This window comes from Lepidochelys kempii, chromosome 11 (assembly GCF_965140285.1).
Source record: "Lepidochelys kempii isolate rLepKem1 chromosome 11, rLepKem1.hap1, whole genome shotgun sequence".
NCBI classification, from domain to species: domain Eukaryota; kingdom Metazoa; phylum Chordata; order Testudines; family Cheloniidae; genus Lepidochelys; species Lepidochelys kempii.
This window is the reverse complement of record NC_136390.1, coordinates 75,043,600-75,071,455: the sequence shown is the minus strand read 5'-3', so window position 1 is coordinate 75,071,455 and position 27,856 is coordinate 75,043,600. Positions and strand designations below refer to the sequence as shown.

General features: G+C 45.7%; 1 protein-coding gene across 8 annotated transcripts in view; it reads left to right on the top strand.

Moving 5' to 3' along the window:
* SH3BP4 (SH3 domain binding protein 4) overlaps positions 1–24,027 on the top strand; it is a 138,246-nt gene extending 114,219 nt beyond the window's left edge. For all 8 annotated transcript variants that reach the window (XM_073306872.1, XM_073306873.1, XM_073306875.1 and 5 more), the window contains 2 exons: positions 17,286–17,474; positions 23,499–24,027. In XM_073306872.1, the coding sequence (XP_073162973.1) occupies positions 17,286–17,474; positions 23,499–23,723 (414 nt within the window). In that variant the 3' untranslated portion in view covers positions 23,724–24,027. The remainder of the gene's footprint in view (positions 1–17,285; positions 17,475–23,498) is intronic.
* Positions 24,028–27,856: the final 3,829 nt, after the last annotated feature.

Sequence of the window (27,856 nt, the reverse complement as noted above, 5' to 3'; positions counted from 1 at the left end):
GTTTTTGACTGTGAAAGATCCTATTGATAAAAGATGGGATCGCATCCTAGAGAAAGTGGACACCTCTTCAGAAATCAGAGTTTTAGATGTATAATCCTCCTGTGCTTCTAGAGCTTGATCTAAGGAAAGACTCAAGGCATGAGAATTCAGGGGTAATATTTTTTTAAAATTTAAAAAATGGTGATTTCTCTTGTGTCCATTGATATGATCTTTCTTTTCTGTCCAGTATCTGCTCACAAGAACCACCTCTTGGATTAAGCTCTGATCTCACATTTCACTTCGAAATTGTTTTTTGGTTTGGAAAAGGAATAAAGGCTTCTCTAATCCTAAAGTCAAGAAAAATGACTTTCCAAAAGTGAAGGAGCAATGTGCAAAACTAGCGACCTATAAATAGTTTGGAATGGAAGTACTTCTCAAAACAGTGAGTGGTAAAGTTTGCAGGTGACACGCAGATTGGGGGAGTGGTAAATAATGAAGAGAAGGGGTTGCTGATTCAGAGCCATCTGGATCGCTTGTTAAGCGGGGCTCAAGCAAACAATTTGTTTTAATACACCGAAATGCAAATGGATGTATCTAGGAACAGAGTGTAGGCTGTATTTACAAGATGGGGGAACTCTCTCCTGGAAAGGAAGGACTCTGGGGTCATGGTGAATAATCAATTGAACATGCCCTCCCAGTGCTATGTGATGGCCAAAAGGGCAAGTGCAATCCTTGGATGCACAAACAGGATTCTTGAGTAAGGGTGGAGAGAATTTTTTTTTTAATCTCTGTATCTGGCAATGGTGCGTGCCGGTGCTGCTGGAATCCTGTGTCCAGTTCTGGTGTCCGCAGTTCAAGAAGGAGGTTGATAAATTGGATGATATGAATGATAAATTTGTGGAAGAGCCACAAAAATGATGGAAGTTTTAGAAACTGTGCCTTATAGTGATGGACTCAAAGAGCTCGGTGTATTTAGCTTCATAAAGAGAAGGTTGACTTGATTAGTCTATAAATACCTACATGGGGGAAAATATTCCTCAGTGGGCCTAGCAGAGAAGGTCGAACATGATCCAATGGTTGGAAGCTGAAGCTAGACAAATTCAGACTGGAAATAAGGGGTAAAATTTTAACAGAGAGAGTTATTAACCACTGAAAGAATTTACCAAGCGTTGTGGTAGATGCTCTTTCACCAGCTATTTTTAAATCAAGATTGACTGTTCTGAAAAAGCTCGGCTCTAGTTCCATAAGGAATTATTCTGAGGGAGTTCTCTGGCCTGTATTATGCAGGAGATCAGAGTAGATGATCGCACATCTTGGGCCTGGGCATTCGACTCTCTAAGTTGATGAGGCAAAAAAGTGAACTTCGTGTCATCATCCAGGCTTCTTGATAATAATCAATTTTTCATCTAGCATTAGCAGTAATGCCTGAGGGGGAAAAGGGACAGTCTTCAGAACCTAGGCCATCCACTCAAATAGATAACTCTTTCACAACCTCCCCTGCAAAGATGATGTCAAAATCAGAAAAGACACTTGTTAGGGGGCTTATTCCTTCACCCTCTCACATCCCTAGTCCTTCTTGCATAAACAGAGAGCAACAATACCCTAAGTCCGAAGGTACAAACAATTTGATGTTTATTGGGGTGACCTTCCAGCAAGCTTAAATCAGTTTTTTTCCTTATTTTCGAATCCCAATTTACTTCCTGTTTTCCCCTAATTTATATAGTAATATTCTTAGCTATATGTAACGTAATTAGCTAACCCAATTATATTCCACCACCTACATTAGTTTACACCCAACAAAATTAACTATACAGCAAACAAAAACAATTACAAAACCAGACAAAACCATGCAAATAAACAACAACAAAGTAAAAACTATAATAACAAAACAATACAAAAGTAAAAATTTTACAACTACATCTATAAAAACATAAGGGTTTCCCAACTGTGTTTATTAAGTAAAGTTCTTATCAAACAAAAACTATTAAACTAAATTTCCTTTTACATTTTCTAGGCTCTTCCCTTTCTCTGAAGGTAATAAATCAAGCCACCTTTCTAACAGCCCCAGATTGCCTTATTTCAATCTAACTAGTTTGAAATGTAAGAATGTAACCATACTTTACCCAGTTTATGGCTGCTCCCACTGGTTCGCCAAAGGCCGTAGCTTAAAAACAGACTGTCTCAGACTGTCTCAGTAAAAAAAAAAAGCCCTTACACATGCAAACAGCAATTTTAATTCTTTCTTTTATACCTCTATAACCAGCTAAATAATAATCATATACCTACTTTCTTAGAGTACAGGCCTTTACAGACAGGCCTGAATATCTATATCCTAACAACACTGGCATGTCTCAGTCTAGGAAGAGCAGAAAATAAGTTCCTGACTCGGTGAAGCCCTAAAGCGTGTGCTGAAGTGCCCTGCTCAGCTGAGGCCTATGTGTGATGCACTGGTTCCCAGACCCACTAAAGACAAAGGGCACTGCAGGATCGGTTCAGAACAGTAGAGCAATTCTGGTTTCCTTCGGTATTAAGATGCCCAGCGTGCTCCTAGTTCAGAGGCCTCGTATGTACTCACGGTCCACGTCAGGCCTCAGTTAGAGAATGGGTAACACTTCATTTTTCAAAGTGACATAGGCACTTATCTGCTTCTTAACATTTTGCCCAGCAGCTCAGCATGTCCTACAAGCTGAAGTTGCTGCTAGAAAGAGCAATGAAGTGAAACTCCAGTGGATTCACTAAGCAGTAACTACACTGCCAGGCTCTTCAGAGTTGTATCTGTGAGATAATGACTTCCCTTTGGAATTTCTAGTGTTTTTATCATTCTAGCCCTTTCTAGCAATATGTTGCTTTCCTGAAATTCAGTATTTCAGGGTGCTACTAGTTATGCTAGAGGAGAAGAAAATCACAGCATGTTATAACTTCTCTTGCACAGTACGATGGTTAGCCCAGTACTGAGGTTTATACAAAAAATGAATTTTTCATCCCATTAAATCCGGCCGTTTGCGTTGTTGTTGAATTCAGACTTCTGGAAAAATGTTCTGGCACTGCTGATGTCCTCAGAGTAACAGGTATGTTCTAGGGACAAAGTAGGCACAGACCTCATGCTGCAACTTCGGAGTAGCAGAGAGGTGAAGACGGCCTCACGCCTCCTTTGCACCATCGGCATTCTGGGCTGGTACGGGGCCAAAACTGCTATGGTGTAAGTTTGAGCAGGTCGCCATAGTGCTGGGTGCTACCAGGCTTGCTCCCTGGGGCAGCGTCGGGTCATGCATGTGGCCCTACTGCGTGCATGCCGGGGGAATTCTCTCCTGACCAGCTGAGGCCCCTATAAGGGCCAGGGTGGAGGCAAGACCCAACTAAGAATTAAGGGGCCTGATGCAGTTCACACACGATTGTTGGTGGGAATCTTTCCACTGGGAAAAGATCAGGCCCTAGATGATTGTCCCAATGCATCGAACATGCGTGAGCTGAGAAGGCACAGGAATAGCTTGCCCATGACCTCCCATCCCAAGGGCACTGCAGCAGCATTCTACCCACTTCTTGGGCTCAGCCCCAGTCAGCTGAAGTAGCCCAAAGCTGCAGAGCAGCAACATGGGACTCTCTCCAAAGCTTCTCAACGTTGGGGTTCCAAAGAGGATGGCTCTAGACTGTTCTCAATGGTAGCAGATGACAGAACGAGGAGTAATGGTCTCAAGTTGCAGTGGGGGAGGTTTAGGTTGGATATTAGGAAAAACTTTTTCACTATGAAACACTGGAATGCGTTACCTAGGGAGGTGGTAGAATCTCCTTCCTTAGAGGTTTTTAAGGTCAGGCTTGACAAAGCCCTGGCTGGGATGATTTAACTGGGAATTGGTCCTGCTTCGAGCAGGGGGTTGGACTAGATGACCTTCTGGGGTCCCTTCCAACCCTGATATTCTATGATTCTATGATATGGACATAGAACATCTGCACATGTGCTTTTGGCTGCAAGGTTCTTAGTGTTTAAATTCCAGGAGGAAGCTACATTCCTCAATCAGGCAAAATGATGCCACAGCACTTGTTTAGCACAGGTGAAATGCACAAAATAAAAGGTAGGGGATAGTAGCCCCCTCTGACCCAACTGCTGGTTATAATCAAAGGGCAGCTGCTTTTGATGCTAAGCTTTTAGGTTCTCCCATTACTTGTGCAGAGGGTAAAGGTTCCTGTGTCCCAACATAGTTGTTTATAATCATGCTTTCATTTAGAACTGTTCCAGAATCTACACTTCCTGTTTTAAAAAATAAATATCCTCCTGTGCTTCTGACTGATTGTGAAAATCACTTTCACAGTGTGTCCAGCGTACCTGATGCTGGGGGACCTGCCACAGTTAGCAGACAGCCTAGCAGCAGATGACCTCTGTCCTTTTGGACAGCATGAGGAGTATGCTTATGTCAGCAGGACACTAATTCAGTGTGGACATTGGAAAGCTAATGGCCTTCTCCAGCCTGGGCTGTACTGGCAGATCCTGCAATGGGGTGGGGTGGGGATGTTAGATGGGGTGGGATCTGAGTTACCCAGGAAAGAATTTTCCGTAGTATCTGGCTGGTGAATGTTGCCCATTTGCTCAGGGTTTAGCTGATCGCCATATTTGGGGTCGGGAAGGAATTTTCCTCCAGGGCAGATTGGAAGAGGCCCTGGAGGTTTTTTGCCTTCCTCTGTAGCATGGGACACGGGTCACTTGCTGGAGGATTCTCTACTCCTGGAAGTCTTTAAACCACAATTTGAGGACTTCAGTAGCTCAGACATAGGTGAGAGGTTTTATGCAGGAGTGGGTGGGTGAAATTCGGTGGCCTGCATTGTGCAGGAGTTCGGACTAGATGATCAAAATGGTGCCTTCTGACCTTAGTATCTATGAATCAGCTAGTGACTGTCAAGGTATTTTGGAGTGTGGACTAAGGAGTATTGCCCTCCTAGCTGAAATTTAGGGTCACTTCTGCCCATGTCCAAAGGTGGAGAGAGAGAGAGATGTATTCTCCGGTGCGCAAAGCATGGCTTTGTCTCCAACCCCGTCGCTTCCCCCTGCCCTCGGCCACAGGGCAACTGGGCGTGTTTAATACAAAAGTCCATAGCGCCCTGAAAATCAAAAGCTTGGGCAGAGTAGAACTAAAGTGATGATACTATAAAACGGGGAGGGATGCTGTGCTGGGGGGCAGGAGGAGGGGAGAGGGTGTGGGATTGGGGCCATGTCAAGCTGGATTTCCTGTTGCATAACTCGGGTCTGGCATGCTGAATGGAAAACGTGGCCTCATTGATAACATCTGCTTAGGTAAGAACTTACTTCAAAGACATCAGTAGCCAGGAGTGGAGCAGAAGTGTCACATGACACCAGGGGGCTGCAGGTTTCTAATGCGGCAGGGGGGACTCACATCCCATCTGTCTGGCTAGAGCTCCTGGCCCTAGAGAAATCCAGTGTACAAAGCAGAGTAACATCCCCCTTCCTTCCTAGATTGTTCTCAAAGGCAGTGGGTAGCTTTTCCATCATAGCTTTACTTTAGATCACTCCTTTATTATTTAGTATGCATCCGATGAAGTGAGCTGTAGCTCACGAAAGCTCATGCTGAAATAAATTGGTTCGTCTCTAAGGTGCCACAAGTCCTCCTTTTCTTTTTGCGAATACGGACTGACCCGGCTGCTCCTCTGAATCCTTTATTATAGCATCTCTGTAGAGCGCTGGATATTCTAGAGAAAAGTCCTCCTTTTCTTTTTGCGAATACGGACTGACCCGGCTGCTCCTCTGAATCCTTTATTATAGCATCTCTGTAGAGCGCTGGATATTCTAGAGAAAAGTCCTCCTTTTCTTTTTGCGAATACGGACTGACCCGGCTGCTCCTCTGAATCCTTTATTATAGCATCTCTGTAGAGCGCTGGATATTCTAGAGAAAAGTCCTCCTTTTCTTTTTGCGAATACGGACTGACCCGGCTGCTCCTCTGAATCCTTTATTATAGCATCTCTGTAGAGCGCTGGATATTCTAGAGAAAAGTCCTCCTTTTCTTTTTGCGAATACGGACTGACCCGGCTGCTCCTCTGAATCCTTTATTATAGCATCTCTGTAGAGCGCTGGATATTCTAGAGAAAAGTCCTCCTTTTCTTTTTCTACCACCACCGCCTCCCCTGCTAGCTACCTTTATTTATGGCACTGCAGAAAGACGGGACGCAGACTAATATGTGGTAATGTTCTCCAATGCGTCACAATGCTTTGAACCTCTGGAGTGCTGGGCAACTTCAATGGCATCAGGAGTCATTAACTAATACAAAATATTCTGCATTCCATAATTACTTCCATCTGGGCTGGTAGGGCGGTTGGCACCGAGGAGTGGGTGTGAGTTCACCATGCCCACCCAGCAAGTGTCAGAGCCATGAGCAGGACACCAGGGATCAGCCAGGACAACAGGTCAGCTGCGTTGCAGACTTCATCACTTCTATCACACCAAGTGCATCTTCCCATCCTCTAGGCAGGATGCCAGCTGCGTCGCTGACCATATGAGCCGATGGAGAATCAGGCCCCTGGCTTTCTCACCCTCTGCAATTAGCACTGTCTCCTTTGGGGATACAAATGGATTTTCCATAAATTGAAATGAGTCTTGCATGCGGAGAAGAGTCACTAAATTAATCTGAGGAGGGGAGGTGAAATTTGCATGATTCTGCAAACACCATCGTGTTGCTAAATAGCAGCCAAAGCTTTGTACTGAATTCCTCTTTGGGCAATCCACTCCCCTTTTGCTCAGATGCTATTTTCCATTATTAGAAGATTGGAAATGGGATTCTGCCTTTCTGAGCTGGGATGCAAATGCTGTCTCTCTAGATGTCTTTTAAATGTGTTTTCGTCTGCACTGCTTTGAAATATCATTTGAATATCAAACCCCGTTCTGTGCAGCGCTGCATGCTAATCTGGTAGCAGGGCTGAGAGGAGCTCTGAGGGTAATGAATACTTCGAAGAGCATTGTCAATGTAGTGCTTTCAAGCAGTGACAATAATAGTACAGCCATGTTCAGGCCACTGATTTATCCTGATGTCTGTGGAAACCAGAATATTTTGAGTGTATTTTAAGAGATGAATCTGTGTGTTTTGCTATCTTGTATTGGGGTCGGGGGAGGGGCAAGTGTAGCTACAAAAAAGCCTGGTTCGGGATTAAGGTCTATTGTGACCCTGTTAATCCCAGCTGGACCAGTAATCGCTTTGAAAGCAAAGGTATCTGTGATTTAATTGCATGTGTTTTTGCAGCAAAGGGCATGAGCTGTCCAAAGGCCAGAGATGATCTGGAGCAGTTGCTCTTGCTGTCCTGATTTGTGGGCCTTTGCGGGGGGGGGGTGAGAGTGAGAGAGACTCATGGACTCTTTCTGATGTAGACGCATGAGGACGAAACATCACTCGGCTGCTGTGAACATGTCCTGCCCCACACGCCCCCGGGTGCCTCTCACGTTTTTCACCTCTCTCAATCCTGTAGTTCTACAATCTTCCATTCGTCTCTTAGAGACTCTCCCTCCTGGCCCCTTGCTCATTCATGCCCAGCCTTGCCTGCAGACCACCCACCCACGCCGGCCCTCGCTGTTCTGTCCTGCTTGGCAACAGGCTCCGCGTGGCCCTCCCCGTGCTCGGGAACAAAGCAAGGAAGCTCCCTGTAGTGCTGCAGCACAAGGGTTCGCTCTGAGCCAGAGGCCTGAGTCTCCACTGCCTTGCAGCATGGCTCGTTGTTCCCCCGTGCGTAATGGGTGTAAAACTCCGCCCTTCTGATCTGCTGGTGTCGTGCCTCGGCTGCGCTCCCACAGCTCCCATACGCATGACGACCGGAGGCCCCAGGCAGAGGACAGTGGTCACGTAGAGAGAGCAGAACCCGCTTCGATTCACTCTTGGGATTCAGCCCAAGGGGGCTGCCTTCGCTGGCTGGGAATCCCCAGCCATATTTACTAGGGTATTTACAGGGCCCTGATGGCCCTGGTCTGGTTTTAGTGCTGGACAGACTCTGGAAATTAGAATTCTTGTCTCCTTTTTAATCTATCAAGTTCTTTCACTTATTGCATCGTTCCCTTCAGCATTCTGCAGAAGGGGCAAGGTGGGGGCAGGGGTTGGTCCCATAATCCCCTTCTCTCTCTTCAACCCATCACCCCATCTACTTGGATTGTGGCTGCTTTTCTCGGTCACCCACCCTCCCTTCTCTGTCTCTACTCCAAGCCCCTTTTGTAAACGCTAAGTCTTCAGTTGGCTTTACTTTCCTGCCCTGGCCTGGCTTCGCTTTCAGCCATGTTCACATCAGGGGCTCGTGACTCGCACCCTCAGTACAACAGCACGTTTGTGCTGACTTTTTATATATTTTGATCTGTCCTCACACTTTCCGCTTTTGGTGCCTTTTTGTATCTATAACTCATAATATCCCAGCTGTAGCGGGAGGGTGAAGCTGCCGCTGGTTAAGGGACAGCTGGGGTTTTAGCACCGAGAGAAGCAATCCAGGGCTGGCGGAGAAGTACCTGAGATGGGTGTTTCTGCTAAAATGATCAGAGGTGACATGAGCGACATGGATATTCCAATCATCGTCCGTAGGTTTCAGAGTTAATCCACTGAGATGAATTGGGGCCGTTCACACCTCTCAGATACATATTGCTTTGGGTTGCTCCTAAGACTTGGTGGCATCCATGTACTCTTAGTTCAGCTGGAAAAGTCTCTTTCCCTGCCAGGAAGGCTCGAAACATCCAGAAAAGCTGAGATCCTGTGGCATGCTCCTGCAAGGAAGAGGGAGTCCTTCCGCGAATTCTGTGGGCTCCACAGACATTAGTAATATGCCTCTTACTTAAAAACTGGTTTAAGATCTGCAGTTGCAAGGAGTTTCGCAGGCGCCCTAAAACAAGTATTGTAATTATGGCTGTCTGTAAGAGAATAATTTACTAATTTTCATTAATTGATGTGTAAGCACCCATGGGTGTGCACGCTGGGGGTGTATGTGGATGTAAGCAGAGTCAGGATGAGCTCTACCCTGACATCTGGTGGTGAGTTGTGGTGGATTGTGGAAAAGAACTTTAGGGGCTGATCTCATTTGCATAAGCACACCCAGCCCGCCTAGATGGTCACTTTGGCTGCTGTAGGAGCCCCAGTTTCTTTGTTGTTGGAGCAGGAAGAATAAACTGTTGTTGTTCTGATTATGTGAATCAAGGACAGTGGACCTGTACTTGGCCTTTTGTTACAATGGAGGGACTCGCCATCAACTAAGCAGACACTTGTTAGGCAAGGGTCATGGGTTCCAAAACCCAGCGAATTGAGAGAGGCTGGGGACAGGTATTAATGCCTGGTGGTATGGGCCCCTGGTGAGGGCGTTACATGCCAATTGCATCTTCTCCTCTTTCCACTGTGGAATATCAGAGCTAGTTTTGATTCCACTAGGAGTCTAGTTACAGGCTGCTGGGCTGAATTCACTTTGGGCCAATGGTGCACCAGCAGAGAGGCTCCCCTGCTACAAGCTGAAATCACTAAAGAGCTGAAATCACTGAGCGTTGTGTTAAGTGGGCGGGGGGGCTGAAGATATATTGTGGAGTGGCTTGTGGGACGGCTGGTGGAGCAGAGCGGAGTCCCGCAGAGAGAAGGGGCAGTCAGCTTTGGACCACGTAAGATGCCCATTAACCCTCCCTCCCCCCCCCCCCCCATTTCCACCAAGGTTGGGAAGTAAAACTCTGCAGATAAACTTTTGAACTCTGAGGCTGCACTGACCAGGGACAGAGACTTTGGGGTTGTTGGGCTTTTGGGACTTTGGGTGGTTTTTGGGTTGCTGGACTCAAGAACCAAAAGGAAAGGATGCGGCCCAATTTGCTTGGGGTGGGTTTTTGCTCATGGTTTGTGTTATGAATCCTGTCGGTGGTGGTTCCCCAACATAATGCCACCTTGTCTCTCTGTTATTAAAAGGCTTTTGCTACACTCAGACTCTGTGCTTGCAAGAGGGGAAGTATTGCCTCTTAGGGGGTGGTATATGTTTGTCCCAGGTCACTGGGTGGGGGCACGAGCCGGTTTTGCATTGCGTTACTGGAACGGAACCCCTAGATACTGAACCCGGCCCTTGTTGCTATCAGCTCTGACGGGCAGAAGGGTTACATGTACAATATATAACTGGTCCCTGTGCCAAACTAGACAGCATTTTCCCAGCCAGACTTTTAGAGAAATAAATAAATTCTATTTTGACTGCTTACAGATAAGATGGCATAGTAAAAAGAGGGGACTGTTTTCTTTCAATATTTCATGAATTTGGCTTTATGATGACTTCTCTGTAAATGAGTCTTTGGGTAGTTCTCAGAGTCTGCATGTCTACTTCATTTAACCCACGCTGCTTGTGGCTTGCCATTAGATTTAACTATCCATTCAAATGACTAAAACATAAAGAGGCAGCAATCTTTTGCCTCCTCGAGGCATCTTTTCTCCTGAACATCCCTGCCATGGATTGCTTGGAGAAGAGATCAGAGTGGCTTGCTGCAGTGTTTGCTAAGTACTGGGTAGTTTCTGTGTTTGTACATATGTAATTAACTCAAATTGTCTAGGAAACACAGCGAAATGCTTGTGTTCAAGTGCAATTAGTGACTCAGCCTTGCCACTGCTAAGCCAGGCTTTCTTCCTTCCTCGCTGATTTGCAGCATTGAGGAGCAGCAGAGTCGGAGCCCCTGGTAATGATCTGGCCTTTGGGCCCTGAAATGGTGGGATTGCTGAGCCCGAAAGGCAGCAGGGGCAGCCCAGCTGCTTAGCCAAGGGACTCTGGGAACACGTCTGAAGAGAGCCTGGCCCCCCTACACCACGTGCCCTGGGCTCTGAGTGTACCCCCGAGTGCTGTGACAAGCACAGTGTGCATGAGGAGGGATGGGCTGCGAGAGGGGCGTTCTCCTTGTATCAGCTGCTGCGTGATCTAGGGCACTCTTGCTTTGGATGCTGAAGTCCCGTGTTTGCTGCCTGCAGAGGACTCGTCCGGGGTCGCTGCACACAGGTGATTATGCAGAGAGAGCGCTCTCTCAGCTGAGACCGTAGGCGTGTTTGTTAGTTAACTACTACAGTTCACACTTGTTCAGTGTACTGAATTTGTGCTTGAACTGTTGTTTGGCAGTTTCCAGGAGATGGCCGGGAGGCGAAAACGCTGGTTCCAATCCCCTGTGGGACGGTCTTAAATCTTCCTCGGGAAATGATGGCACTGACCCAATTGGCTTGATAAGAGTGTCGCTCCAGAGTTCGAGCCCATCGCTGCAGGTTATGCCAGTATATTTCTGCAGCTCATCACTCTCCTATCTGAGCAGTTTATAACACTTATAAAGTTTTATACGCCTTCATTTCTTACCTTGTTTGCTTAACACAAGAGTTTATTACTTCCGTTGTTGATACGGGAATACAGTGAGAGCTCTGGTTAGAAGAGCTAACGCAATTCCCCACCCATAACTTGATTGCAGTCCTCCTTCCCTCTGCCTCTGCTTACCAGAGAACAAGACAATGCAAGTGCTCTGTAGCTGCTTTCTAGAGGGTTCATTTCAAAAGGCAGGCAGGCAGGAGGGGGGATTATCAGGGGGAGCAGGATAGACTCTTAGGTGATAAATATGTGAGCCTCTGGGAACTTCGCGCTGAGAGATTTGGTAGTTTAAAGCTTAGGAACTAGACATAAATTTTCTCTCTTCCTAGGGTGCTGTTCTCTATGGTGTCAGGAGTATGATTTTCTCCTTGGGATGTAGTTATGGGGGTTGAATATGCAAAGGAAACAAACCTTTTGGCAATTTGAGGAAGTATTTTATTGCTTGTAGCACATTCACATACAAGCATGTTTAAGTTAAAATGCCGCTGGGGGATTTTATCCACTTGGCCTCCCTTTCGGTCTGTGTGCATTTCCAGTATTGTGTGTATTCCCGATACTGTTGAGCTGAGTCCCTGTTAAAGTTCTTTGACATGTTCTGCGTTGGGTAGCTCTGGAACCACAACCTTCACTCTGCCTGTCTCGAGACACCTGCCTTTTATCTCTCAAGAACAGAGGGCACCCAATGAATCTGAAAGGCAACAAACCTTAAAACTGAGCAAAGGAAATGAATGTTTACACAACCATTGGAACTCACTGCCACAAGATGTCCCTGAGGCCAAGGGCTTAGGACATAAAGAATGATTAGACACTGGTGGATGTTCTCATCTACAGTTAATCGTTTTTTAAATCCTGTGTAAATAAGGGATATAAACTCTCATACTTCAGAGCACAAATCAGTCACTAACTGCCTGAGGCTAAGATGAGATTTTCCTCATAGGTAGGTAATTGTCCATGAATGGGTTATTGTGTAATCTCTGAAACAACTGGTACTGGCCAGTTTTGCAGCCAGCATGCTGGACTAGATGGAGCATAAGTTTGATTCGGGCTGTCATTTCTATGTTCAATAAGGACAAATGCAAAGTACTCCAGTTAGGAAGGAACAATCAGTTGCACACATACAAAATGGGAAATGACTGCCTAGGAAGGAGTACTGCGGAAAGGGATCTTGGGGTCATAATGGATCACAAGCTAAATATGAGTCAACAGTGTAACACTGTTGCAAAAAAAAGCAAACATGATTCTGGGATGTATTAGAGGGAGTGTTGTAAGCAAGACACGGAAAGTAATTCTTCCACTCTGCTCCACGCTGATTAAGCCTCAACTGGAGTATTGTGTCCAGTTCTGGGCGCCACATTTCAAGAAAGAGGTGGACAAATTGGAGAAAGTCCAGAGAAGACCAACAGAAATGATTAAAGGTCTAGAAAACATGACCTATGAGGGAAGATTGAAAAAACTGGGTTTGTTTCAGTCTGGAGAAGAGAAGACTGAGAGGAGACATTACAGTTTTTGTTACAAGGAGGAGGGAGGTAAATTGTTCTCAACCTCTGAGGATAGGACAAGACGCAATGGGCTTAAACTGCAGCAAGGGCGGTTTAGGTTGGACATTAGGAAAAACTTCCTAACTGTCAGAGTGGTTAAGCACTGGAATCAATTGCCTAGGGAGGTTGTGGAATCTCCATCATTGGAGATTAAGAGCAGGTTGGACAAACACCTGTCAGGGATGGTCTAGAAGATAATACTTAGTCCTGCCATGAGTGCAGGGGACTGACTAGATGACCTCTCAAGGTCCCTTCCAGTCCTACGATTCTGTGATTCTATGTTGTTCATTACTATTTAAGCCCTTAATTTCCTAGGCCAGTTGGAATGTCATGGGCAAGAGTCCTACTTGGCACTTACAGGCCGGTTTCTGCAGGTTGCATCCCTGTTTGCTCAGTCCTGTGCAAAGCCAGGCTGAGGTCACATGGTGTTGAGTCTTTAATGTCACTGGAATTCTGGATTCATTCAATGTCCGTTGTGGACTGGTCAAAGACTGGCGAGGCTGGAGAGTGTCCCTAGGTGAAGCGACCCCAGAGAAGGGTTTTCAGAAATCACAGCTTGTAAATCAATAAACTCTCCTCTTAAAAGAGTTTCGAGTCTCATGAACAAAAAGTTAGTGTGTGCCGAATGAAAGCCATGTAACGTGAGCCAGAGTCCTCAGCAAAATGACTGACTGCTTCCTTCACACCACCTAAATCTCTGACTTGCCCAGGCAACTGGCTGGCACTGGCATCGGATCTAGACCTAGTCTTCTCGGCGTTGGCATGCGGCTATTAGCTAGCAGATGTTCTGGTTATTAACAAGTACCTGGGTGCGTTTATTCCTTGTACCCTCTTTTTCTCTGTAGTGAAAGCCTTGTTCTGTTCTTCTATCACTATCACCCCAATGTATTTTGACCATGTTGAGTTAATTATCTTTATTACATGCTGCTATTTTTCTCAGTTCTTACAGGCTTAAACTGCAGTATGGAGCTAAATATTTAGTGCATTTGCCTGGCAGATCTGGCACCCAGCTCTGCCTCTAAAATCGAGGCAGAGTGCTTTATCCACTTAATGAGAAAAGGAGGACTTGTGGCACCTTAGAGACTAACCAATTTATTTGAGCATAAGCTTTCGTGAGCTACAGCTCACTTCATCGGATGCATAAAGTGGAAAGTACAATGAGGAGATTTTATATATACACACAGACAGACCATGAAAAAATATACATTGTAAGGAGAGTGATCACTTAAGATGAGCTGTTACCAGCAGGAGAGTGGGGTGGGGGGAGAGAAAACCTTTTGAAGTGATAATCAAGGTGGGCCATTTCCAGCGCATTTCCAGGAGTTAACAAGAATGTCTGAGGAACAGTGGGGGGGGGGGGGGGGGGAGAGGAGGAAGAAACAAGGGGAAATAGTTTCACTTAGTATAATGACTCAAGCACTGCCAGTCTCTATTCAAGCCTAAGTTAATTGTATCCAATTTGCAAATTAATTCCAATTCAGCAGTCTCTCCTTGGAGTCTGTTTTGGAAGTTTTTTTGTTGAAGGATACTCACTTGGAGATCAGAAATCGAGTGACCAGAGGGATTGAAGTGTTCTCCGACTGGTTTATGAATGTTATAATTCTTGACATCTGATTTGTGTCCATTTATTCTTTTACATAGAGACTGTCCAGTTTGACCAATGTACATGGCAGAGGGGCATTGCTGGCACATGATGGCATATATCACATTGGTAGATGTGCAGGTGAACGAGCCTCTGACAGTGTCGCTGATGTGATTAGGCCCTATGATGATGTCCCCTGAATAGATATGTGGGCACAGTTGGCAACCGGCTTTGTTGCAAGGATAGGTTCCTGGATTAGTGGTTCTGTTGTGTGCTGTGTGCTTGCTGGTGAGTATTTTGCTTCAGGTTGGGGGGCTGTCTGTAGGCAAGGACTGGCCTGTCTCCCAAGATTTGTGAGAGTGATGGGTCATCCTTCAGGATAGGTTGTAGATCCTTGATGATGCGTTGGAGAGGTTTTAGTTGGGGGCTGAAGGTGACGGCTAGTGGCGTTCTGTTACTTTCTTTGTTGGGCCTGTCCTGTAGTAGGTGACTTCTGGGTACCCTTCTGGCTCTGTCAGTCTGTTTCTTCACTTCAGCAGGTGGGTATTGTAGTTGTAAGAATGCTTGGTAGAGATCTTGTAGGTGTTTGTCTCTGTCTGAGGGGTTGGAGCAAATGCGGTTGTATCGTAGAGCTTGGCTGTAGACAATGGATAGTGTGGTGTGGTCTGGGTGAAAGCTGGAGGCATGTAGGTAGGAGTAGCAGTCAGTAGGTTTCCGGTATAGGGTGGAGTTTATGTAACCATCACTTATTAGCACTGTAGTAACCAGGAAGTGGATCTCTTGTGTAGACTGGTCCAGGCTGAGGTTGATGGTGGGAAGGAAATTGTTGAAATCATGGTGGAGTTCCTCAAGGGCTTCTTTTCCATGGGTCCAGATGATGAAGATGTCATCAATATAGCGCAAGTAGAGTAGGGGCATTAGGGGATGAGAGCTGAGGAAGCGTTGTTCTAAGTCAGCTATAAAAATGTTGGCATACTGCAGTGCCACTGATCTGAAGGTATACATTGTCCCCAAATGTAAAATAGTTATGGGTAAGGACAAAGTCACAAAGTTCAGCCACCAGGTTTGCTGTGACATTATTGGGGATAGTGTTCCTGACGGCTTGTAGTCCATCTTTGTGTGGAATGTTGGTGTAGAGGGCTTCTACATCCATAGTGGCCAGGATGGTGTTTTCAGGAAGATCACCGATGGATTGTAGTTTCCTCAGGAAGTCAGTGGTGTCTCGAAGATAGCTGGGAGTGCTGGTAGCGTAGGGCCTGAGGAGGCAGTCTACATAGCCAGACAATCCTGCTGTCAGGGTGCCAATGCCTGAGATGATGGGGCGACCACGATTTCTAGGTTTATGGATCTTGGGTAACAGAATAACCCAGGTCGAAGTTCCAGGGGTGCGTCTGTGCGAATTTGTTCCTGTGCTTTTTCAGGGAGTTTCTTGAGCAAATGCTGTAGTTTCTTTTGGTAACCCTCAGTGGGATCAAAGGGTAATGGCTTGTAGAAAGTGGTGTTGGAGAGCTGCCGAGCAGCCTCTTGTTCATATTCTGACTTATTCATGATGACAACAGCACCTCCTTTGTCAGCCTTTTTGATTATGATGTCAGAGTTGTTTCTGAGGCTGTGGATGGCATTGTGTTCCGCACGGCTGAGGTTATGGGGCAAGTGATGCTGCTTTTCCACAATTTCAGCCCATGCACATCGGCGGAAGCACTCTATGTAGAAGTCCAGTCTGCTGTTTCGACTTTCAGGAGGAGTCCACCTAGAATTCTTCTTTTTGTAGTGTTGGTAGGAAGGTCTCTGTGGATTAGTATGTTGTTCGGAGGTGTGTTGGGAATATTCCTTGAGGTGGAGACGTCGAAAATAGGCTTCTAGGTCACCACAGAACTGTATCATGTTCGTGGGAGTGGAGGGGCAGAAGAAGAGGCCCCGAGATAGGACAGATTCTTCTGCTGGTTTAAGAATATCGTTGGATAGATTAACAATATTGCTGGGTGGGTTAAGGAAACCATTGCTGTGGCCCCTTGTGGCATGTAGTAATTTAGATAATTTAGTGTCCTTTTTCTTTTGTAGAGAAGCAAAGTTTGTGTTGTAAATGGCTTGTCTAGTTTTAGTAAAGTCCAGCCACGAGGAAGTTTGTGTCGAAGGTTGTTTTTTTATGAGAGTATCCAGTTTTGAGAGCTCATTCTTAATCTTTCCCCGTTTGCTGTAGAGGATGTTGATCCGGTGGTTCCGTAGTTTCTTTGAGAGCGTGTGACGCAAGCTGTCAACATAGTCTGTGTGGTATGTAGATTGTAATGGATTTTTTACCTTCAGTCCTTTTGGTACGATGTCCATCTGTTTGCATTTGGAAAGGAAGATGATGTCTGTCTGTATCTGTACAAGTTTGTTCATGAAGTTGATAGATTTCCACTCCATACGGCTAAATGCAGTGCCTTGCATAATGACACGGCTGCTACTCTGAAACCACTTAATGAGATAATTCTTCCCGCAGGTCCAGTGACCGTATTTCACCACCTGTTGTATGGGGGAGGGGAGTTAATGATTAAAGAGATTTCCCTGTGTACACAGATGGGGTTGTTTAACCAGCCATGCAGCCAGAAAGGGGAATGCAAGACTTGCCTTGCTGCTGGGTTTCAGAGAAGGGGAGACTGAGTTGGATTTTGGTAGGGATGGCCTTGGCTTCCTTCTCTCACAGGCTTTATCACCTCTGTGTTTGAGAGCAAAGAAGGAAGTGCTGCTGTCATTGTAGAAATGAGTTGTCACTGTTCTCAGCCGTTGCTAGGCTAGAGTGCCAGAAGAACACAGTCTGTGGCTACTAGAAGATGAAACCCTGGGACTGTAGCTGACCTTTACTTGGTTTGCTCTGTCTTCTCTCAGGCCTTGCTGAAAATGGACTGCCAGGGGCTGGTCGTCAGGCTCATTCAGGACTTTGTGCTCCTGACCACGGCCGTGGAAGTGGCTCAGCGCTGGAGGGAGCTGGCAGAGAAGCTAGCCAAGGTCTCCAAACAACAGATGGATGCCTATGAAGCCCCCCACCGAGACAGGAATGGAGTGGTGGACAGTGAGGTGAGACTAGATTTTAAAATCCCTTAAAGCCCTGCAGTGTGACTAGTGGTGTGCAATAGCCTGGTTTCGGCTGCCTTTTTTGTTTTTTTGGCTGAGGTGTCAGCAAATAAGAACGCTCCTTTGGCGATGGCAAGCCAGAGCAAGGTTCCTTCCCATCGGGAGAGGTAAGTGTGCCTGAAAGTGGCCCCTAGAGAAGAAGCTCCATTGGTCTTTGAGTCTGAGAAGCTGCCAGCAGGGGGAGCGAGTGTTTCCTCTTCACAATTGTCGAATTTTCCCTTTCTGAAAGGGAGGCAAATCACAGTGTGTTTCTGCTGATGGCTTGTGATGCCCTGATTGACACTCACACCCTCCCCCCCCCCCCCCCCCCCCCCCACACCTCTATGGGAGTGGAGCAATGAACCCGCCAGTGTAGACTCAGTACTCACATCTCACAGGGTGGTTTTGGTTTGGGGTGGGCTGGACGCTGGTCAGTTTCAATCATCTCTCTGCTGCTCCTTTAAAAAGAAATAGCACCTCAATGACTGACTGAAATCCTGGGGTCACTTCAGTTTGAATAACTTTTGACCCACTCTCTTATGCTGCCCTCTGGCTTGAGCTGAGGTTTTTCCCCAAACCGGGGGCTCTTGTTGGGTTCATTGTTCACATTTTGTTAGGGGAAATAGGGATCAGTATGCTGGGCTGAGATCTGACCACGGCAGGCCTCTAGCCGTCATCCTCTTCCCCACGGGTCCAGCTTTGCACAGCTTGGCTGGGCGTGCTGCAGGGTTCTGGCAGCAGCAGGGTCGCCTTGCTATGAAGCATCACGAGCTGATGAGCAAACAGCCTGACTCTGGACTTGGGCCCTGATTCAGCAAAGCGCAGGCTTGAGCCTCACTGAAGTTGATGGCATTTAAACCAGGGCTGTCGAGTAATCGCAGTTAACTCACGCAATTAACTCAAAAAAAAAACATTGTGATTAAAAAAAATTCAGCAATAGAATACCAATTGAAATGTATTAAATGTTTTGGATTTTTTTCTACTTTTTCAAATATATTGATTTCTATTACAACACAGAATACAAGGTGTACAGTGCTCACTTTATTATTTTTATTACAAATATTTGCACTGTAAAATAAACCAAAGAAATAGTATTTTTCAGTTCATCTCATACAAGTATTGTAGTGTGCAATCTCTGTTCTGAAAGATTTCAGAGTAGCAGCCGTGTTCGTCTGTATCCGCAAAAAGAACAGGAGTACTTGTGGCACCTTAGAGACTAACCAATTCATTTGAGCATAAGCTTTCATGAGCTACAGCTCACTTCATCGGATGCATAGAATGGAACATATAGTAAGAAGATATATATATACACATACAGAGAACATGAAAAGGTGGAAGTTGCCATACCAACTGTAAGAGGCTAATTAATTAAGATGAGCTATTATCAGCAGGAGAAAAAAATCTTTTGTAGTGATAATCAAGATGAATCAATTGAATCTATTTTCCCGTGTTTTGAATCTATTTTGCCACATCTTGCCAGCAAGTTAAAGAAGTACGGGCTGGATGAATGGACTAGAAGATGGATAGAAAGCTGGCTATATCATCAGGCTCAACGGGTAGTGGTCAATGGCTTCATGTCTAGTTGGCAGCCGGTATCAAGCGGAGTGCCCCAAGGGTTGGTCCTCGGGCCGGTTTTGTTCAGTATCTTCATTAATGATCTGGAGGATGGCGTGGATTGCACTCTCAGCAAGTTTGCAGATGACACTAAACTGGGAGGAGAGGTAGATACGCTGGAGGGTAGGGATAGGATACAGAGGGACCTAGACAAATTGGAGGATTGGGCCAAAAGAAATCTGATGAGGTTCAACAAGGACAAGTGCAGAGTCCTGCATTTAGGACAGAAGAATCCCATGCACCGCTACAGACTAGGGACCAAATGGCTCGGCAACAGTTCTGCAGAAAAGAACCTAGGGGTTACAGTGGACGAGAAGCTGGATATGAGTCAACAGTGTGCCCTTGTTGCCAAGAAGGCCAATGGCATTTTGGGATGTATAAGGAGGGGCATTGCCAGCAGATTGAGGGACGTGATCGTTCCCCTCTATTCGACATTGGTGAGGCCTCATCTGGAGTACTGTGTCCAGTTTTGGGTCCCACACTACAAGAAGGATGTGGAAAAATTGGAGAGAGTCCAGCGGAGGGCAACAAAAATGATTAGGGGTCTGGAACACATGACTTATGAGGAGAAGCTGAGGGAACTGGGATTGTTTAGTCTGCGGAAGAGAAGAATGAGGGGGGATTTGATAGCTGCTTTCAACTACCTGAAAGGGGGTACCAAAGAGGATGGATCTAGACTGTTCTGAGTGCTAGCAGATGACCGAACAAGGAGTAATGGTCTCAAGTTGCAGTGGGGGAGGTTTAGGTTGGATATTAGGAAAAACTTTTTCACTAGGAGGGTGGTGAAGAACTGGAATGCGTTATCCAGGGAGGTGGTGGAATCTTCTTCCTTTGAAGGTTTTTAAGGTCAGGCTTGACAAAGCCCTGGCTGGGATGATTTAATTGGGGATTGGTCCTGCTTTGATCAGGGGATTGGACTAGATGACCTCCTGAAGTCCCTTCCGACCCTGATATTCTGTGAGTCTATGTTAAGTATCCTCATACCTTCTTGTCAACTGTCTGAAATGGGCCATCTTGATAACCATTACAAAAGTTTTTTTTCCTCCTCCTGCTAATAGCTCATCTTAATTAATTAGCCTCTTAGAGTTGGTATGGCAACTTCCACCTTTTCATGTTCTCTGTATGTATATATTTCTTCTTTCTATATGTTCCATCTATGCATCTGATGAAGTGGGCTGTAGCCCACAAAAGCTTATGCTCAAATAAATTTGTTAGTCTCTAAGGTGCCACAAGTACTCCTTTTCTTTCTGTTGTGAAAGTGGAACTTACAAATGCAGATTTTTTTTTTGTTATAAACATAACTGCACTCCAAAACAATGTAAAACTTTAGAGCTTACAAGTCCACTCAGTCCTACTTCTTGTTCAGCCAACTGATAAGTCAAACAAGTTTGTTTACATTTACGGGACATAATACCTCCTGCTTCTTATTTACAATGTCACCTGAAAGTGACAACAGGCGTTCGCACTGCATGTTTGTAGCTGGCATTGCAAGTTTATGTGCCAGATATGCTAAACATTCGTTCGTCCCTTCATGCTTCAGCCACCATTCCGAGGACCTGCTTCCATGCTGATGATACTCGTTAAAAACAAAAAAAGCGTTCATTAAATTATACTATTCTACCCCAAGGAGTTCAGTCAATCTCCTGCTCTGTTTTAGCTGCACTCTGCCATATATTTCATGTTCTAGCAGTCTCAGATGATGACCCTGCACATGTTGTTCATTTTAAGAACACTTTCACTGCAGATTTCACAAAACGCAAAGAAGATACCAATGTGAGATTTCTAAAAATAGATACAGCACTCAACCCAAGGTTTAAGAATCTGAAGTGCTGTCCAAAATCTGAGAGGGATGATGAGGTACGGATCATGTGCTCAGAAGTCTTAAAAGAGCAACACTCCTACGCGGAAACCACAGAACCTGAACCAGCAAAAACAACCTTCTGCTGGTGGCATCTGACTCATGATGATAAAAATGAACATGCGTCCATCTGCACTATTTTGGATTGTTATTGAGCAGAATGTCTCATTAGCATGGAAGCATGCCCTTTAGAATAGTGGTTGCGAAGCATGAAGGGACATATGTATCTTTAGCGAATCTAGCATATAAATATCTTGTGACGCTGGCTACAACAGTGCCATGTGAACACCTGTTCTCACTTTCAGGTGACATTGTAAACAAGAAGCGGGCAGCATTATCTCCTGCAAATGTAAACAAACTTGTTTGTCTGAGTGACTGACTGAACAAGAAGTAGGACTGAATGGACTTTTGTAGACTCTAAAGTTTTACGTTGTTTTATTTTTAAATGCAGTTTTTTTGTACATAATTCTACATCTGTAAGTTCAACTTTCATGATAGAGATTGTATTACAGTACTAGTATGAGGTGAATTCTTTTGTTTTTATAGCACAAATATTTGTAATAAAAATAAATATAAAGTGAGTACTGTACGCTTTGTGTTCTTTGTAATTGAAATCAATATATTTGAAAATGAAGAAAACATCCATAAATATTTAAATAAATGATATTCTATTAACAGTAAAAAGAAAAGGAGTACTTGTGGCACCTTAGAGACTAACCAATTTATTTGAGCATGAGCTTTCGTGAGCTACAGCTCACTTCATCGGAGGCATACCGTGGAAACTGCAGCAGACTTTATATATACACAGAGAATATGAAACAATACCTCCTCCCACCCCACTGTCCTGCTGGTAATAGCTTATCTAAAGTGATCATCAGGTTGGGCCATTTCCAGCACAAATCCAGGTTTTCTCACCCTCCACCTCCCCACACAAATTCACTCTCCTGCTGGTAATAGCTCATCCAAAGTGACCATTCTCCCTACAATGTGCATGATAATCAAGGTGGGCCATTTGTGCTGGAAATGGCCCACCTTGATTATCATGCACATTGTAGGGAGAATGGTCACTTTGGATGAGCTATTACCAGCAGGATAGTGAGTTTGTGTGTGTGGTTTTTGGGAGGGGGGTGAGAGAACCTGGATTTGTGCAGGAAATGGCCCAACTTGATTATCATGCACATTGTGTAAAGAGTTGTCACTTTGGATGGGCTATCGCCAGCAGGAGAGTGAATTTGTGTGGGGGGGTGGAGGGTGAGAAAACCTGGATTTGTGCTGGAAATGGCCCAACCTGATGATCACTTTAGATAAGCTATTACCAGCAGGACAGTGGGGTGGGAGGAGGTATTGTTTCATATTCTCTGTGTATATATAAAGTCTGCTGCAGTTTCCACGGTATGCATCCGATGAAGTGAGCTGTAGCTCACGAAAACTCATGCTCAAATAAATTGGTTAGTCTCTAAGGTGCCACAAGTCCTCCTTTTCTTTTTGCGAATACAGACTAACACGGCTGTTACTCTGAAACCTGTCTATTAACAGTGCGATTAATCGTGCGATTAATTTTTTTAATTGCTTGACAGCCCTAATTTAAACACTTGCTTGAAGCTGAATGTGTGCAAGTCCCTTGCTGAATAGGTAGGGCCCTACCAAATTCACAGCTGTGAACAACGCATCACAGACCGTGAAATCTGGTCTTTTGTGTGCTTTTACCCTATACTATACAGATTTCACGGGGGGAGACCAGAGTTTCTCAAATTGTGTGTCCTGACCCAAAAGGGAGTTGCGAGGTGTCACAAGGTTATTTTAGGCGGGGGCGGGGAGGGGGGGCGGTATTGCCAATGTTCTGCACTGCTGCCTTCAGAACCGGGTGGCCGGAGAGCGGCGGCTGCTGACTGAGGGCCCAGCTCTGCAGGCAGCAGCGCAGAAGTAAGGGTGGCTGTCCCACACCAGGCCGTCCGTCCTTCTACATTGCTGCTGGCAGCGTCTCTGCCTTCAGAGCTGGGCTCCCGGCCTGCAGCCACTGCTCTCCAGCTGCCAGCTCTGAAGGCAGCACCAGCAGCTCAGAAGTAAGGGTAGCAGTACCGCAAAGCCCCATACACTAACCTTGCGACTCCCACCACACAACTCATTTCAGGGTCAGGACCCCTACAATTACAATCTCCTGAAATTTCAGATTGAAATAGCTGAAAGCATGATTTTACAACTTTTAAAATCCTATGACCGTGAAATTGACCAGAATGGACCGTGAATTTGGTAGGGCCCTATGAATCGGGATGGACGTAAGCCCTTTGCGGGATGGGCAAATATCCCGCTCCAGTGTTGTGTGTTCTCCAAAGCATTCAGCTGGGCCAGAGCCTCTTCTAGTATTGCCATCCCTGTGCCCCGAAGCAGCCACAGAAATTCCCAGCAAACTGCTTCGTTTCTGTAGCAGAGCAGTGTCTAGTCTAAGTAACAAGAACAGATCTCTCAATTCTGTTGGGGTTTGCTTTCTCTTTTTGTCTCTCCGGCATGGAACACAGGCCATGTGGAAACCAGCCTACGACTTTCTGCTAACCTGGAGCAACCAGATTGGAGATAGCTACCGAGATGTCATCCAGGAGCTGCACATAGGGCTGGATAAGATGAAGAACCCCATCACCAAGCGCTGGAAACATTTAACAGGAACCCTGATCTTAGTCAATTCCTTGGACATACTCCGTGCAGCCGCCTTTAGCCCTCCAGACCATGAAGATTTTGCCATCTGATGGTGGGGATTCCTGACATGTTTAAATCTTCCTGGTTTTAGCCAAGGACAAAAAACAGGTGGGAGCTGACAAAAGGCCAAAGTTTGAATGTTCGCACTGGGACTGGAATCGCACAGTGAAGCGGGACCTCTTTTGAGTGTTCTCCCTCATGTAGAAAGAGTCCAGAAGAGCTGGGTTTTCTCTGCTGGGGGGTTGATACCAGTTACACCACTTTCTATTTGTAAAGTTTAACAGTGGGGGGGAACCCCACACTTATTTTTTAGACGTTTGCAAATAAATATCTAATTTTGTAATGAGCAACAAAGGTTGAAACCACTTTGATGGGAGAAATGTTGCATTTTTTACATTGTGTAGGAACTTTTTTAAATGATCACTTCTGAAATTGACCATGAATCATGTAAATATGTATTTAAAACAAAGCACATTGTGAATTTCTCCTTTCCCTTCCCTCAACCCCCCCACCCCTTATAAGGTTTTCTATAGTGTGAGACTCTGGAATCACTGTTTTATATTCACCATTGCAGTAACTCTGAACCTCCTGCAGCCCTGAGAAAGTGTTACAAAGAAAAGCAGTTGTACTTGTTTTCCCAGTAGCTCTCTCTGATCTGTGTTTTTATATATACACTTTTTCTAATGTCTGGATCTGGAAATACACAATACCTATTTTTCAAATGTACCACTGCAGTTCTTAACTTGAAGTCAGTGCTGCCTTAGCACTCAGGCAAAGGGGGGCGTCCCTCCTGCTTGCTGCTACAATTAGCATTCTGGAAGGAGCCGGAAAGATTTCTGGTTCAGCGGCGTTCCCTCCCTTTCTTCCCTCTTTATCTTTTTTAGGGACATTAACTACAAAGCTGCCAGTCTCCTTGAAGGTAACTTTGCTCTCTGCTGACTGCTCTGTACTGCAATAAGAGCATCTTGGTGATCTCTGGCTGGGGACCTGCATGCTCCAGAAGTGGTCAGGAGGGAAGAGCTGTATTAATTTCATTTTAAAAAATGTGTTTGCTAAGTTGGGATCTGATCCAAAGCTCATTGGAGTCTGTGGGAGTTGTTATGTTGACTTAGGTGCCATTTCAGTCAGGCTCTTGAAGTTTTAGGGTTTGATCCAAAGACCATTCAAGTTGGTGGTGAGACTACCAGTGACTTCCCTGAGCTTTGGATTGGACCCCTCAAGGCTACTGACCTCCAGTCTGCCATGTAAATAATCCTCGGTCAGAGAAATGGTTACACTGAACTGAAATCTTACCCCTTCTGTGAACAGCCACCTCCCTTTTGAATGATTCTCTCTCCCTCCACCTCTGAAATGTTTCACACGGAGGGAAAACATATTTTTGCACAGAACGAAGACGTTTATTTTGAGTGTGAAATCACATAAAATAACAATGCCCCACGCAGTGAAAAACTGGTGAAAATGTTCCCTATTAAACCTGTTTTTGTTGGGTTGATCACCGAGATTGGAAGTCTATTTTTATTCCTTGAGCTTTATATCGACGAGCGAGAGGTTGGTATGACCTCGCTAGAAGCATCGTGGTCTTGTATTGACGGATCCACGATCGCATGTTTGCAGGAGATAATGGCGCAATTCTTTTTCTCCATTGTCAAGTTCCTGTAGAGGAGGCAACAGCTGGTGTCAGTCATCCATCCACCAGTAGGTTTGCTCTGAACAGTTTTTTGCTGACTGGCCTCACAGGACCGTCTCATCCAGTGTCTAAAATAAAAACTGCTTGGTGCAGTCTGCCTGCACCACACGACAGGCAGACCTTAGAAGTATTCTTGTGACCCCAAGTGAGTTGTGTGTCCAGGCAGGCGCTGCCAGAATCTCCCGAGAGTAGAGCGACAAGTGAGACACGTGTGGCTTCTGGGAACCCCGCTCCTCCAAAGAACGGAGACACAGTTTAATGGAGACTGTGCCTCGAATTTCCCCTCCAAATGTTACCCTGAAAGAATTTCCCTTCGAAACAAGACTCCCACTAATGAAGAATAGCACCTTAATTTCATGGATTTTCTCCTCAGGGGCTTTAAGGCATTTCCTATGCAACTTATCATAGCACAGAGTTAAAACCTGGCAGGCAGTGACGCTCACATGCGGGCTCCTTTTTTTGTTGCTGTTGAAAGGGACAGACCACCTTAAATATTTTTTCATGCACCAGCCTGAACGCTGCGTGGACATGCTGGAATCCTTGTGTAACGGAAGCTGAAGTTCAGTGCATTCCAAAAGCCTCTGACTGGCCACAGAGAGCAGACCTGCCTAAAGAGTTCACTCTGCCAAATGACGCCATGTGCATCAGCAGAGGGCTTGTAAGTAGTTGTTCAAAGCACAGACTTGTTGTGTTCTTCACCAAGCTAGCTGTTTAAAAGGCCATGATCCTGCCAGTGGGTCTGCAGAGGCCTGGGCAGAGCTTGCTGAATGGCTTCAACAGGGGCTTTGCACAGGGATCTAGTTGGAGAATTAGGGTCTAACCTACTTCAGATGAAGACAGTGGGGAAGCAGGGTGGCCATATCACTCTTACAGCAGCGTTTAATCTACCGGGCAGATGCTTTAGCCTCCTGGGATTCTTACAAGGTGGGAAATTACTGGCTAGTTTTGTTTTCCCAGATTTTCTGACTACCTCAGGTCCTGTACGCCCAGCTGGACATTTCAACGGAAGCAGAAACCCACCATTCTACCCCAGCCTAGTCTGTTCTTCCCCCTCCCGGAGAATCATTTGAGCCCAAACAACTGCAATGGTTTGGAATGAGTCGGTGTAATCACTGCGTGACTTTCCCACCCCCTCCCCTGTCCCCCCTTAATTTAAAAATCCGCCTCCCTTCACACACTAAAATCCACGTGTCCATTCAGATGCCTGTCACCCACCACTGTCAGGCCCTGCCGTGGAGCCTTGGGCTGGACGTTGCATTACTTTGGTATGGACAGCAATTGCTTATTGTACTTAACAGCTAATGTTTTTAAAAACTCTTTGGGAAATATATTACAATTAAAGCTGTTGTTTGAACACTCCGGAGAGGTCTCGATATGCTCTGTTTCCTGGGAAGTTGCCTCCGTCATAGGACTGTCTTGGTGCGTGGAACCTCTCTGGGTTCCCACTGGATGATCTCTTCCTCCAGCAGCTGGTTGACCCATTAGCCCCCCTCCCATCCCTGGCGTACCTGACAGAAACAAAATCAATATCTAGGAAACTGTCCGTGAAGCTTTGTACCTTCATCAAATTCTCAGCCAAGTTCTACTTCCCTCCTTGAAAGCAGCTCATCAAAACCAGAGCAGGGCTGCAACTTGACAGTCAAATATCTGCATAGGTTTAATTTTTTTCCAAGCTATAAAATCATTTGCATTCCCCATCCCCCCACCCCTCGCTGGTATTTGCATTTAAATACTAGACAGACTTTTGACTTTTAAAAATGAGAGGCACTTTGGCGGAGAAATGACTACGTGTGCTGCAGACATTTGTATTACTCAGCTGCTCCTCTTGCATTTTTCTGGCCGGAGAAAACGATCAGATAATTCATCACTCTTGGAAGGTTCCTGTAAAGCCCCCGAGGAAGAGGAGTGTGTGTGAAAATTCAGACAACGCTAGAGCAATTCCCCAAGATCCACCTGTGGTGTTACTGGCCCGATAGCACTGGGTGTGACCGCAACGATAGAACAGTTTCTGGTTTTTTACCTGAACAGTCGAACACCCGCTGGTTCCCACCTGTGGGCTGTCAGGTGGTTGTTAACAATCTAAGGAAACTCATGAGCTAAACAGGTGGCCAGATTTGGGCCTGGTGCAGCATTGGCAGCAGCTTTTGGAGGTCCGAATTGAGCTTGCACCTGTTCTGAAATTGCCCGGTCTTGGTAGTCCCTTCTAGTGGCATAGAATCATAGAATATCAGGGTTGGAAGGGACCTCAGGAGGTCATCTAGTCCAACCCCCTGCTCAAAGCAGGACCAATTCCCAGTTAAATCATCCCAGCCAGGGCTTTGTCAAGCCTGACCTTAAAAACCTCTAAGGAAGGAGATTCTACCACCTCCCTAGGTAACGCATTCCAGTGTTTCACCACACTCTTAGTGAAAAAGTTTTTCCTAATATCCAATCTAAACCTCCCCCACTGCAACTTGAGACCATTACTCCTCGTTCTGTCATCTGCTACCATTGAGA